We start from the raw sequence: 16,027 nt of genomic DNA on the forward strand, positions 1-16,027 counted from the left end.
CAGTGCATTCATTATCTTAACATTTAATACTAATTCTAGATGTGCACTGCAACTTTCCCCTTGATTTTGTTAGTAATTGTTCAAAGTATTTGGAGGATTTTAGGTACTTATTTAGGTTACATGTAACACTGCGACTGTTAACAGGATAAACATATCAGAACATTCTGAAACCATTCTAATTAAATTTGGTCACTGGTGCCTGGAACCTATCTGGGCAGCACTGGGAAAAATTCAGGAAGCAGCCTTTGGCAGGGCACAGACTCATGGCAGGGCCAGCTCATGCACACGTCCATACTTATTCCCACCAAGGGTCAGTTTAGAATTATCATTCAACCTAAGCAGCACTGCTTTAGGGATATGTGAGGAAAATGTGAAACCCCAGAGGAAAACCTACACACACTCTCACAGACAATGTGTGAACTGCACAAGTACAACAGTTGGACACTGGATCTTGAAGCTAGATCATTGAGGCATCGGTGCCACTCACTACAGCTCTGTGCCAGTCTTTTGATATACAGTACTCCTTATAATTAGAAAATATATCTATGTCTCCCAGCTTCTTTAGAATGAGTTTGAGTCCCAGCTTGTGCACATAAAATTTACACGTTCTCACCATGTTTGCAAAGGTTTTTCTGGAGGTCGTCCAGTTTCTGTAATCGGCAGATGCTCTAGCCAGGTTTTGATCTTGCCCTGTACCAAGGTAACGTCCTGCCTCACAACACTAAATTTTGATTAATAATTCAATGGATGATAGTTTGTGTTTATTCATGTTTTTATTTTTTATGATGAAATTTTTATTAAATCAAAAGCAAAATAATAAGATATATCAATTAAACAATCATAACATAGAAAAGAACCCAACCCACCCTACGCCCCCCTGTCTCAGCCTGAGCCAAGGGCTAATTATTATGAGAAAATCTAGTTGCCAGAAGAGAGGAGAGGTAAAGGATTGCAATCATTCCACAGCAGTAAAGATTAAAAAAGCAATAGTTAACAGAAAAAAACAAAGCCAAGGCTTTGCAGCAAAACAGGATTTAATTAGCTGAGCAGAAGCAGTCCAAGTTTCAATTATATTCCTGGAGGCATTATTAATCCATCATATGACCCTTACAGGGAATAGGATAAAGTATATGCTAAATTCTGAATTGGGCCTGCTGATAGCTGGGATTTCTAGTACCAAATCTAACATTGGAGAAAATAGTTTTCCATGAGAGTGAGGAAGAGAGAGGAGAAAGGTCTCAGGACCAAAGAGAAATTAAGGTAACAGTTTTTAAGATGCTTTACAAAACAGAGAGTAGAGGGTAGAAACAATTGTTTCATGGGAGAGTAGGAACAAACAAAATTGAGACTACAATGAGTGGTTTGGTATACTAGGCAGAAAAAAAAGTTAAACTAGGAATAGTAGCCTTTTTAGCATTAGACCCGAGAGTTACTCAGGCTGCAAAAACCATGCTAAAAGCATTAGTCCCGAGTCTCACTCGGGCAACTGTACAGATATGTCTTGTGTAAGCATTACAACCGAGAATCACTCGGGCTGTAAAAGTGCTGTCAGCGTAAGTCCCGAACATTACTCAGGCAACGTTATAGGTGAGCCTTGCATAGGCATTATGTCTGAGCATCACATGGGCAAAGGTGTCAGTGCGTCTTCTCCTCTCAATTGTAAGGTTGATCAGCAACCCCCTCTGTAATAATGGCGTCTCGTTAGAAACGTTTTTCAGCAGCTCAGGTGTTGCACGCTCTTGCTGGTGATACGAGCAGTGATGGTGAGGGTGTTGAGGAGCTTCTCATCACTAGTGATGAGGAAATAACTCTGTTCTCAGGTGGTGAAACTGAAATAGACCCTAAGCCTGAAACTGATTCTGATGAATCCAAAAGTGACCCCTGTGTCTGGCTGTCTGTTGATCCTGCTTTGAATAAACCAGCGTCACGTCATTTTGATTTTGTGGGGCAGCCAGGAATAAAAGTGGACATTGACACCCAAGATACACTCACTTATGTGAAGTTATTCCTGGTTGATAACGTGATTGACAAAATTGTTGTCGAGATGAATCGTTACATTGAACAGTGTCAGGCAAATAACTGTACACCTAAGCAGTTTTCCCATTCAAAAAGATAGGAACCAGTAACTGCTGATGATATCTGGGCCTTTTAGGCTTATTGATATTGTAGGGACTTTTAGTGAATCCTGAGCAGCAATGGTACTGGTCCAACAAAATTTTGGCAACACCATTCTTTGGAGTTATTATGTCCGAGTGTAGGTTTTCAGTAATCATGGAATATCTGCACTTTACCAACAATGAAGACTTTGATAAGAATAACCATCCAACACCCAAACCAAAGAAAATTTGGGAGATATACCAGACTATTGTAGCAGTTTATAAGTGTTTACATTCCGGACTGTGATGTCAGCACCAATGAAAGTTTCATGACTTACAGTATAAGGGCAGACTGTCATGGATACAGTACATCGCGTCAAAAAGAGCAAGATTTGGCACAACGTTTTACCAGCTTTGTGAATCTAAAACAGGATACATCTGGAATTCAGTTCTGTACATAGGAAAAGGGACAATGTTTGATTCGAAATACAATGAGTATGGTGTTGCTACGTTAACAGTACTGACTTTGATAGATGCTCTGCGGGATTAAGGTTACTGTGTAACCATGGACAATTTTTATACTTCGCCAGAGCTATTTGACTTCTTTCTGCAAAGAAAGACTGACGCATATGGAACGGTGCATCCCAACCGTCGTGGCATGCCTGAAGACTTTGGCAGAGCTAAATTACAGCAAGGTGTGCTAGTAGCTTGGCAAAAGGGTAAAATGCTTGTGCTGAAATGGAAGGACAAGAAAGATGTTTCAGTGATATTTGTTAGATTATATGGCTATAACTGAGGCAGTGATATCATGTACTAAATATCTAAGACTGCTAGATACAGGGATGACAGACGGCGTGAAGAGTTGACAGCACATATCATTAAGTGAAGAGAAAACATTTAGTCCAATTGATTTTGTAACTGAACAAGGGAATATCAGGCAGGTCTTTACCTAAATAGCTAAGGACATCATCAGCATATAAGAATATTATTATGACTAAAATTTGAAACTGTATTGGGAGCTAGAAGCAACAAAAAAACAGATTGTCAAATGAATGTGTTGATTCTAGATAGAATTTGTGCTGCTAAAATATTGGTGATTTTTTTATCATCTAATTCAGATAAACTATGGGGGCTTTGCCCCTTGCTCAGTTCACTCGCCAACCCCCGCAGCCTGTGCTACACGGCAGCCACTCCACGTCTCTGCTGTTCACGTATGTGGATTTCACTTTCACCAAACAACAAATCTTTTAATTCTCGCGGATACACCTCTTCATTAGGAAGAAAAACTACTTTTCCCTAATGGCAACACAAATTAGATGATCTACAAGTCTCCGACTTAAAGTTTAAATCCGAACAATATATTCGATCTCTTTTCGCTGTTCAGTTATTTCACCGAGTAATAATTTCCATTTGTTTGCGCTAATACGATCTTTACTATCATTTTTTTGAAACTTTCGAATTTTAGTACTCTTATCTATATTACTAAACGAAGGTTGTATATATGCACGGATGCCAGACGCACCGAAGTGCACGCACACTGCGCCCCAGAGTCATACCCAGCGGCTTCCCAGAGTCAGTAGGTGGCGCCCAAACAACACAACACAACCTGTAAACTAAACTATTGTGTATTCTATACACAATACCACCGCCGCCCGAACGCGAACACCACCGCATATACAACCTTTGTTTAGTGATGTTTGTATATATGCAATGAAGAAGCACCGAAAACGCCCCCGAGTCAAACCCAGCAGCTTCCCAGAATCAGTAGGTGGTGCCCAAACAACACAACACGATCTGTAAACTAAACTTGAGGTAAAGCGTGCACGCCAGGTTGTATATATGCACAGATGCCAGAGGCCACAAGCAAGCCGTGCACACTACCACCACCTGCCGAACGCGACCGCCCACACCACTGCATATACCACCTTCGTTTAGTAATGTACCCCTCCAAGCCGCTGTCAGCAAACAACTTCTAGCTAACGAAACAGCCATAGAAAAACAAAAACGAGACCGCCTGCAACACGCTTCTGACACACCAGAACCAGATGAGTCACGGCTCCAAAAAGAAACCGCTTTAGTACAAATATGTTTATTTAATTAAATGAAAACTTTCCCAGGACGCACCCACTCTCCATGATTTTTCTTCCCTCCAAATATCGGAGGGAACAGAAAGTGATTGCCATTCTTGGATTTGCGATTCTTTCGAGAATCGCAGGTTTGCTGGTTATCTCTAACCTGCTCTGCATGTGTATCGCGCCAACATTTTTGAATTCTTTACGAAGAAACATTCTACTTTGTCATCTACTCTTTGTCTTTTATTTCCGGCCCCGGGCATGATTAAATCTCTTGGCACAAAGTCTCGTCTCGCGGGACGTGAAAGTATCTCTGAAAAAGTCACGTCTCGTCCCAGGCTGTGAATTTGTGAATTTCCCATTGGGATTAATAAAGTATCTATCTATCTATCTATCTATCTATCTATCTATCTATCTATCTATCTATCTATCTATCTATCTATCTATCTATCTATCTATCTATCTATCTATCTATCTATCTATCTATCAGGCTAAAAAGTCTTGTCTTGTTCCAGGATTTTTTTATTATAATAGAGAGACATTTACAAATCCAATGATACAATTTCTTTCTGTAGCTAGAATATTCCAGCAATTTTTTGTTTATATGAAAAATTTTGTGCCTATTTTTCAGCTGTAGTCTTACTTTCTATTCTGTTTTTTAATGTTTAACAGCATTAAAGAAGTAAAGAAGTAGAAATATTTAGTTTCTGTTCTTGAGTATGTTTTAGTGAGAAGTTAAGCAAAATGACACCTTTTATTGGCTAACTAGAAAGATTACAATATGCCAGCTTTTGAGGCAACTCAGGCCCCTTCTTCAGGCAAGATGTGTTTTAATAATATTTCTACTGTACTTGAATGTAAAATTTTTTGTTTCTCCCCTTTACTTCACTACTTCATTTTTCAGTCACAAATGGCTACTTTTACTATGATATAATTTGCTAGGCACTTTTGTTACTGTAATATTAATCCAGAAAACAAATGGACTACACAATTACAGACAATACTTCCCTCAGTCAATTTACTAAAACACAGGCTTCCACTGCCTTTCCAGGCAGGATATTGGAGATGTGCAATCCCAATCTAAGTTATTTCCAGAGCTGATGCTAAATTTAAACAATGTCCTCATGGCTGTGGCGAGGTGCTGTTGTGCATTCATGTTCTGTGATTCACTCAGCTTGTCAGATGCGTAGCTCACATTATCCTGGGCATCATGCCTTAAAACAAGTTGTGAATTACTTAAAATAGTCCAAGAAAAAACAAAAAGCCATTCCTTTGAAAGTGAAACTAGAAGTGATAATGGGCAATGACTTATTATGGTTTGGTTGGATGACTATTGTTACAATTAATCTAATTCTGACAGTTTTCATGTAGAGTAGGTAGATGTTATTTGAACAAAAGTAGACATCACTTTTGGGGCCAGGGAACGCTTGAAAATATTTTCCATTTAATAATTGTAATTAGGTGCTGATGTTTTACACAAAAATCACTTTACAAAAGAGGTTTTCCCAACTACAGGGTCACGGGGGTCTGCTGAAGCCAATCCCAGCCAACACAGGGCGCAAGGCAGGAAACAGACCCAGCCCACCACAGAGCACACACACAAACACACACACCAAGCACACTCTAAGGACAATTTAGAATCGCCAGTGCAACTAACCTGTATGTCTTTGGACTCTGGGAGGAAACCAGAACACCTGGAGGAGACTCACGCAGACACAGGGAGAACATGCAAACTCCACGCAGGGAGGACCCGGGAAGCGAACCCGGGTCTCCTAATACGAGGCAGCAGCGCTATCCACTGCCCCACCGTTCCGCCCAACAAAATATTAATATATATTCATTTAATGCCTAAATTACCCTGTAGTTGGGATATAGCGGGTTGGATAATGGATGGATGGATGGATAATATTCTGTGTTTAAGAAATATTTTACTAATCTACATTGTAAAATAAATATTTTGTCATATTGATTCACAAATTCCTGATACTATACAAATTTATAAATTAGGCCCTAATAACTAAATTTATAGTTGATATATACAGTACATTGTTGGGAGCAGTAAATACAATTAATTAGTACATAACTGTGATTTGTGCTTTAAAAGGTTATGCAACAATATTTGTGATTTTTACTTTATTTACATATTATATAGATTTAGTGCATTTACGAACTTACGTATTTTTGGCTTATTCTGGGAATATGTGAAACTACAGAAGCTACCTTTTTTAAATGTAAACACCAGTGTTGTATTATTTACCCCACTGCCATATATGAGTAAAAGTAGATACCTTTTTGGAATGTGACTCAAATAAAAGTAAAAGTTTCCCATGAAAAAAAATTACTTAAGTATAAGTTTTGAAGTATCAGATATTATGTACATTTAAGTATCAAAATTGCTAGTAAATGTAGGATCTCTGTTTTATAGTATATACAGATAAAAAACTTCTTTATGAATTTAGAATAATTTAGGCTAGTTTTATTTCGTATGCGAATTGCCTTACAATCACTAAACTTTTAGCCAGCTGAAACTTGAAGCAGTGACATTTGGCACAATTAGTCATCTTAATGATTGTATTCTAATTCAGTAAAGTGGATGCTAATAGGCGAGACATACAGACTTCCTTCACTTTAAGAAGAAGTTAATCTGGTCCTGAAAATATAATATAAGAGGTAATGTTTGATTATCATCAAGTTCTTCCATGTGAACCCGGAATACAATGAGGACTAAATGTGAGGACATTTATGTTAGGCAGAATGCCTAGAGGGGGCTGGGCGGTCTCGTGGCCTAGGAACCCCTGCAGATTTTATTTTTTTCTCCAGCTGTCTGGAGTTTTTTTTTTTTTTTTTTCTGTTCTACCTGGCTATCAGACTTTATTTTCTTATTTTTTTTCACTTTCTTCATCATGTAAAGCACTTTGAGCTACATCATTTATATGAAAATGTGCTATATAAATAAATGTTGTTGTTATTGTTGTTGATTCTAAAAAACTGTCTTTCTATAGGGCATTTACTGGTAGAATGGCATAAACTTAGATGTTAGAGAAGAATGGGTGCAGCAAAATGAAAAAATTTGGACGTGAGCATCAGTAGGCTTTGCTCCCTAGGAACCAAGTTACCTGAACTATTCAGTAACATTTCAGTAATTATTTACTGCTCTGATACTGATCTTTCTGATCATAGAATAGGGCATTATGATAGCAATTGACAAGAAGAATTCATAATTAATTCCAGAATTACGGTATTTGAGGTTCCTCTAGAGTGCCTCTTTCATTTGCACGATTTGGCACAAAACTAATCTGCACAACATCATCTCATAACAGGTTTATGTTTCGAGTTTGGTATTTTTCCGTCAAGCCATTTTAGCTCTAGACCATCCTCAAGAAACTGTGATACACAGACACACACACACACACACACACCCATCGTCGAGATATCAATGTTTTCGGTGTTAAGGGACCCTAAAACGTTTGGATCCATTGAAAACCGTAGATCAAAATTTTTGACAAGTCTAAAGCTTTTGCTCCTCCTCCATAGACAATAGGTTATGGTGGGGGAGGGTGCAAAGCAAAAAACACACGAGCTGTGTGTAGAAAAGCATGATTGAAAAGCATGATTGAAAAGCACAAACATTGTATTGACTACAGCATAGTGCAGGGGTGGGCAAAGTCATTCCTGGAGGGCCGCAGTGGCTGCAGGTTTTTATTCCAACCCAATTGCTTAATAAAAAGCTCAAGTAACACTCCTGCTTCATTTTATTTGTCTCGCTCATTAAGATTTCAAACCCTTATTGCTTATTTTAGTCTTAAACAGCTGTATTCTTGGTTTTTAATTGCTCCTTATTAGCAATAAGATGCAAATGACAAAAGAGACTGGCATTTCTCCATTTAGCTTGTTTCCATTTGTATATATTTATCGTGCACTATTTGGTTTAATTAAATACTTGGAAGGAAAGTGAAGAGAAAAAAATGAAGCGCTGAGAATTACTCATCTGTTTTAGACTTCAAATCATTTGGATGATATCCTTAGAAAGGAAAAATAAGTGTAGGATATGAGAATTACTTGCAATGGCAGAGTTAAAACACTAACAAGCTATGAAATTAAATGATTGACAAGAATTTGTTTTAATTAAGCAACTGGGTTGGAACAAAAACCTGTAGCCACTGCGGCCCTCCAGGACTGACTTCGCCCACCCCTGGCATAGTGGCATGAGTTAGCTAATAGTGCAGGTTGTTCATACAGTTTTTTTTTTCATTAGATTTTTTATTTTTTGTAGTGAGTGCACAACCCTCATTGGAAACTTGCTGTGCCAGTGGACTGGAATGGGCTAATCAGAAACAAGACTGTGCTGCTCTGCCTGTCATATCTGACCTCCAATTGTGTAGGTAAGTAAACACTGTTAATTTGTAAATTGGTACCCTTGGATATTTTTTCTATTCCCTTTGCTAAATGCAACCTTTTACACTGTTTTTCTAAGCAAGCAAATAGTTCAAAATAACATAAAAATGGTAAACCCCAAAACAAATCTTGAAAAAAAGAAAAGCAAGAACTCCCCAACATGTGCACCAGATTGTTAAGAACAACCATTCTAGAAATTAAAGGGATGTCAACTGAAAGTGAAATTTAGTCAATAAAGGCATAGAGTTTGAGAACTGTTTGGGGTTAATGGCTTGCTTTTTTATAATCTAATATTTTTTAAATTGTGATTGTTATTCAAAACATTAATTGCTAATAAAAGAATTAATTCAATTTAGGCTTTAAGACTAAAGTGGGAATCAGCAAGTTCAAGTTCGCCCAGCCATCTTCAGCATTTTAAGTAAATTGTTTTTTAAGAATTTGACATGTATTAATACAGTGTGTGACCCTTTGGAGCGTGCTCAACCAACCAAAACATAAATTGTTTTAAGATATGTGCCATTCCTAACTGGTAGAGAGCCTTAAATTGAATGATTAGAAGTTCAAATGGTGCACAACAGAACAATTAATAGTTTTGCAGGATTAATAGCCCTTTATGAACTAATGTTGCAACTAACACCGGGACCCATCACAAGCAGCTTGAAGTAAATGGCGATTCTGCCCTCTTCAGGTTGCTTTTATTCTGCTCCTAGCCACCTGACCAAAACAGGCAGTCCACTCAGTCTGGTTGACTTTCATGGGCTAGACTCCAGTACTTCTGGAGTTTAGGTTTGCTACATTGTTTCTGGTCGTCCTCTGGAAAGAGTGACAACCACACTCTGACACATCTGGATTTTTTTCTTTATAATTTTCCCCATTCTTATGGCACTTGTATCACAAATCAAACTATAGCAAATGATGCTTAGAAAGTAAAGAGTTCTTAATTTCAATTGTTTAAAAATAACTGCAGTGACAGAGTATGAGTATAGATATCTACATACCTAAATTGATGCCCCACTTTAATTAAAATGGAAATGTAATTTTGAGAAAGAAATTGTTCAGGCTGTGTTTGTATATGGAAAGTATATAAAATAATGACACATTTACATCTCTCTATTATAAAAAAAAACTTGGGACGAGACGTGATCTTTTGAAGAGAGACAGATTTGAAAAGAGACTGAGAGACACTTCAGAGAGACACTTTCACGTCCCGCGACACAGTCAAGTCATGTCATACTGACATCCTTTGGAAGCAAGTCCCATGAGACGGTGACCTTTGCAAGTTACGCCCTACTTACAAACATTTTCATACAAGATCACAGTCATCTAACCTCTCAGTTGTTGACACACCCTACTTACAACCATTTTCAAACAAGATCATGGTCATCTAGTCTCTAGATTAGGTTTGGATAGAATTTCAAAAACGACTAATCAAAGAAGAAAGAGCAGCTCCAAAAAAATTGGGACAAGATTAGTTGTATTGAAAATTGACAGAACAATTCTGACATATAAAATTTTAACAGGCGACAAGAAAGGTAATGTAGTACATCTTCCATGGATAACATTAGACACAAAAGGAGATCTTGCTATGCCATTCATTTTAAAACGTTTACAGTTTCCCATGAGAATAGCATTTGCAATGACAATTAACAAATCACAAGGACAAACATTCGAAAAGGTCAGTTTATTTCTAAGAGAGAAAGAAACGATATTCACTCACGACCAGTTATACATTGCGTTATCATGATGTAAGACCAAAGGAATCAAAATTCAATGCTATCTTGAAGAAGAGTTAATTCCAAATATTGTTTTTAATGAAATTTTAAAGTAAAAGTGAAAATAATGCATATGTAACAATTTCCATGAAAAAAACAATCTCTTTAAATTGTGCTTGGAGCGTGGGTGTGTTTGTGTGTGTCCTGCGGTGGGTTGGCACCCTGCCCAGGATTGTTTCCTGCCTTGTGCCCTGTGTTGGCTGGGATTGGCTCCAGCAGACCCCCGTGACCCTGTGTTCGGATTCAGCGGGTTGGAAAATGGATGGATGTATTTCCAGTTAACCAAACTCGGGGGTTGGCGAGCAAAGCAAGCAGGGGGCAGAGCCCCCTAGTGTTTTATAATGCAATTCTATGTCTTTGTTCTTATTAAGACATAAAAGTCATTATCTATATAATAGAAAAAATGTTGGCTGGGTCTTGGATAGCAATGATGAAAGTCTTCTTTTCATTAGGAGAGGTATTGTAGAGCAGAAGGAAAATATGGAAACAAAGGAAAATATTCTGATTCAAGTCTCTGCAGATGGAATGTTGTTGGGCATTTTTAAATTAATTAATATAAATACAGATTACAGATAGAATGTTGTTGAGTTGTTTTAGTAGTTTGCTTTGGCAGTTGAGATTTCAGGAAGAACTGCATGTTCTAAAAGTATAAATGCTATAAAAATCTCATAATTTGTAGTTGAAAATTACAGAGACAAAACTTAAACCAGAAGCTACTTGAAATGTATCAGATTAATCTGTTTCTGTCTCACCTCTGTCAGAATGATTTAAGGTGGAACTGAAGACATGACTTTGATCTTTGAGGTCTATGATCTTCTTAAGTAAAAATTATAGGGCACTATTTAGATCATACATAACTGCTATACTGCAGTAATTTGTTTCCACTATATTTTAAGTTCAGCTAGTAAGGTTAACTTTTCTAGGGAGTAATGTTACAGTATGTTGCTTGTATTTCTAAAACATAGCCATAGTTCTTGCAGAAAATGTTCATTTCTATTATGTATTAATTTTATTTTTTTTCAATAAGTAAATGGAAAATGTTACATAGCTATTATTTAACTATTTACAAAATTAATATGAGAAATGATTTCCACAATTCAGTATTATCTCTCTATTATAAAAAAATCTTTGGGAGCGAGACTAGGGAGATGAGACGTAATCTTCTCGGAAGACAATTTGAAGTCCCGCGAGAGACACATTAACTTGCTCCCAGCTCTTAAAACAACGACAAGTGACAAGCAAAACACGCAGCTTGCCAGCAGCAGAAACCCAGCAGATAATCTGACCACTTCTCCTTGTGTGTGTGTTCAGCTACCCAAAAGTCCCCCCCCACCCCACCCCCCCCCCCCCCCCCCCCCCCCCACAACGTGAACGGCAGAGATGCAAAGTGGCAAAAGGACAGCTGCTGTACAGGCTTTAACATGATCGACGGGCAGCGCGACAGCAGCAACAGCAGCAGAAAGACAGCAGATGATCTGACGGCATCTCCTTAGCATGCGTTCAGCTGCCCCCCCTTCCCCCCTTGACAATGCGAACAGTGTTATACATCCTGTAAGAAACAGATTTAACCATGCCCGGGGCTGGAAATAAAGGACAAGTATTGTTTTTACAACGTCATGCGAGACAAGGCTGTGAGACATCATTTAAAGCAAGTCCACGGACATCTTATCTAGCAGTTGTTGGATTGCTGTTGGCAGACACGCTTCATGTGCTCCCAGCTCTTAAAACAGCGACAAGCAAAATACACAGCTCACCAGCAGCAGATCCGATCGCTTCTCCTTAGCGTGCGTTCAGCCACACTCCCTTCACAACGCGAGCAGCGTTATACGTCCTGCGAGAAAGAGATGTAACCATGCCCAGGGCCAGAAATAAATGACAAGTATTGTTTATACAAAAGTTTTAAAGTAAAAGTGAAAATAATGCATATGTAACAATTCCCATGAAACTACCAATCTCTTTAAATTGAATATCCGGTAAACCAAACCCGGGGGTGGGCGAGCAAAGCGAGCAGGGGGCGGAAAATACACAATATGTTGTATATTCACAGTTTACAGCAAGGGTTGCAAACTTATTTTGGCCAATATTTTAATAGCAAAATATTATTGGAATCATTTACTAAAAAGTACAGAGACGGACAAAATCAATTCTTTAATTTTCTTGATGGAAAAGCACAGAAATCTTAAACTGTGCCTACTTCAAAAATTAAAACATGCACACAGTTTTAACAGTCATATAATTTAGCCCTGTAAACTGTTATGTGTTATATTTATGTGAAAGTTTTGGCCAAAAAGATCAAATTAAGCAACATATGGAATACTGGAGTCTCTAAAGTCAAGATGAATGTTCTCTCCAGTGTATCTTCATTTTGAAATTTATCCATATTGTAACTGACAACCATGGACTAATAAAACATATATAGAAATGTTATAGCCCAGCCAAATGACCTAATCCTCTTCAGGAAAGGGCTCTTTTTGTATATACTGTAGTTTCATTGTAAAAGCCCAATTCAAATTTCTGACCTAGTCTACTTCTAGGTACTTATCACTGGATCACTTCAACTTCCATTCTCTATCAGCACACTGGAACAAATGAAATCTTGATCTACTTGGATTTGATAACACTGAGTTGTTTGTGCTTTAATCTGTACCATTTAACATGGAGTTCATCTAGTTTTGAAGTAGTCAACTAAGGGTCTGACTCTGCAGGAGTTGGTTCTGAAGGTTTCTCTGTGAAGAAATGCAAATTGAAATCCTCATTATTTTTCATGTATTATTTAGCTATTAATATTTGTTTTATCCTGCTACTTACATAATTATACATGGCTAAAAGTGGCAGCATCATTGTATGTCAGTCATTAATATTCATTAATAGACACCATTGTGGCCATAAATCAAAGTAAATATTTATTTTAAAGTCCATATTTTAATCTCACAATAACTGTTAAAAAAGGTGTGAGAAACAGTCTAAATATTTTTCTCCCCATAAAATATGGATAGATGAAAATAAATAAATAACATTGTTCAGCAGCCTATACATACATTTATATACAGTATGTACCGTAGCCTACAATTTCACAGGCTACATGAAAAAAGAGGTGCTGAGGGATTCCAAATTTAAGCTGTTTTTTAATGAAGCCAGTTATTGAAAACCTGAAAAAAAATTGGAAAAATGCACATTAGACCCTAAACATCTTTTATCTTTTAAGTGTACTACTACTCTGTCCGGTTTATTTAACTATGTGCACATACTATTTTTTTCACTGACATTTTCTGTTCAGTAACTTAATAATAAACAGTATTTAAAATCGATGTTAAAAATGTAAATATTATTTTCTGTTTTCATTTAAATGTTAATGCATGAAATTAACTTTCAAAGTTATAACATGTTATTTTTCCTTAATTGTATTTGAGGCATGCGTTGTTTGACACCACTTGCTATTGAAACCAATGGTTTTCAAACTGAATGAGGCTGACATTATTAAAAAAAATAAATTCCAACTTTAAAGGTCATTAATAAATTGCCTGTTTTTTAAATAAACATACAGGTAACCCAAGGCTGGCTCCCACAGACCCCTGGGTGACTTAACTTTTTAACAGAAAGTTGATTGTATTTTTTAACAATACAGTGCATGGACACAAAGTTGTGTAATGCAGCCAGGTACTTCTCACTCTTGATTTTGATGGGAAACTCAATTGTTTCTTCACACATACTCGTTTTATCACGCTGGTGGGGGTGTTGGTAAAAAGGACCTTAGCCATCATAGGCCCTTGGACATGCTCCCAGAATATCCTGATGGTAATCTGCCCCTGAGATAACCAGTGCTTGAAGTGGGCCAGTATGCTTAGGTGTGTACAGGCACTTCTGAAAATGAATATTCTACTTTTAACAAGCTTCCATGCTTCAGTATGCACAGATTTCCAAATGTCTGCATTATATTAAATATGTAGGACGAGGATGAAGAAGCTTAACCTGAGCCTCAATTCTCAGCTGCGATTCAGTTCCACCACTCAGTCTCACATTGCTCCTGTTAGACTGGTAGACAAAGGCAGAGGAATATACAATAAAAAACAAAGATGAATTTTCATAATTTATTAATAATAAAATATACTGTACATCTAATGTTTCTTTTTAGAATTTAGAATTATTGATAGTAGTTTTTATCATGAAAGCTGCAGTTTCAGACAGAGTTGTCAGTGTTTCATTATCTTCTTCCTTCCTTTAAAAATAAATATAGGAATAGTCTGAAGTTTCAAGCAGAACTGTGTTTAAAGTTGTCAAATTTGGAACTCAACATTGTCTATAGTGACCCTATAAAAATAAAGATAGGCATCCTTCATAATTCACTTATGTAACTATATAATTTTTGTAAATTAAAATTATGAACATTTTAAGGTTTCTAAGTTTTATTCCTTATCAAACCATGCTACTGTTCTTACATTAAATAATAGTTAATCAAAAAAGCATTTGATGTGGATAAGAAACATAAAAAGATGTACACAACCACACAAAAAATCTCAAATCACTTATTAAAATTACTAAATTAAATATTAGGAAAAGTGGTGAGAGTTAAGAAATCTCAGTTTTAGTTGTACCTGGGAAGAGTTCAGTATGTAACATTTTAAGACTGAACAAAAATGGAGATGCTTCAAAATATTTCATTTCCTGGAGGCGCTACACGAATAAAAAGGATTGAAAACACCTGGCCTAGAGATATTACGTGACCTTTAATCCCATGTATATAAATAGTCTGCAGTAGTTAGGCATTAGCTTTGAATAACAGGTTTACTATTAGACAGAATTTTGCAGTATTACTACTGTTAACAGAAACCAAGATCCAAGATTATTCCCCACTTTGTCATGTTGGGTTTATGTTAGTGAGAGGCCCTGAAGAAATATTACAACCTTTTGGGGAGCTTTGACTTATAATTTAGGAATCCCTGATGTAAGCTATTCCATTAACAATGGCTGAGAAAGATTACATTTATGATAGGTGCTTTTGATTTAAAACTCCCTCAGATAGCTTAGTGGATAAACCTATCAACAGTAGTAAATGTATTGAGGGCAAACTTAAATATCACAGAACTACAACTCCTAATTAAGAGCATAACATGTATGATGCCTAAATGAAACAAAATCCAAAGCATTAACTACTGGTATTTATTGCATAATATATTCCATCGAACTGAAGAGAACTAAATATAGCTACATACACAGGGCTGAGATATAGTGTATCTTTCAGCGAGGTCTGATCCCAATATACTCGGCATCTCTCCTCTCCACATGTCGAAACCATCACAATATCGCCTCTCTAACTTTGTCTCCCAACCACCCAACTTGAGCTGACCCTCTAATGTACTCATTTCTAACCATATCCATCCTCGTCACACGCAGTGGAAATCTTAGCATCTTTAACTCTGCTACCTCCAGCTCTGTCTCCTGCTTTCTGGTCAGTGCTACCGTCACTAACCCATATAACAAAGTTGGTCTCACTACCATCCTGTAGACCTTCCCTTTCACTCTTGCTGATAACCATCTGTCACAAATTACGCCTGACACTCTTCTCCACCCATTCCACCCTACCTGCACTCTCTTTTTCACCTCTCTTCCACAATCCCCGTTACTCTGTACTGTTGATCCTAAGTATTTAAACTCATCCACCTTCGCCAACTCTACTCCTTGCATCCTCACCATT

The 16,027-nt window shown here is 37.2% G+C and overlaps 1 protein-coding gene across 2 annotated transcripts in view; it reads left to right on the forward strand.

Annotated features, from left to right (window-relative positions):
- The window catches only part of fbln1 (fibulin 1), a 132,606-nt gene that overhangs the window by 26,416 nt on the left and 90,163 nt on the right, over positions 1–16,027 (forward strand). For both annotated transcript variants that reach the window (XM_028804590.2, XM_028804597.2), the window contains exon 2: positions 8,442–8,550. In XM_028804590.2, coding sequence (XP_028660423.1) covers positions 8,442–8,550 — 109 coding nt within the window. The remainder of the gene's footprint in view (positions 1–8,441; positions 8,551–16,027) is intronic.

Source organism: Erpetoichthys calabaricus, chromosome 1, assembly GCF_900747795.2.
Source record: "Erpetoichthys calabaricus chromosome 1, fErpCal1.3, whole genome shotgun sequence".
NCBI lineage: Eukaryota > Metazoa > Chordata > Cladistia > Polypteriformes > Polypteridae > Erpetoichthys > Erpetoichthys calabaricus.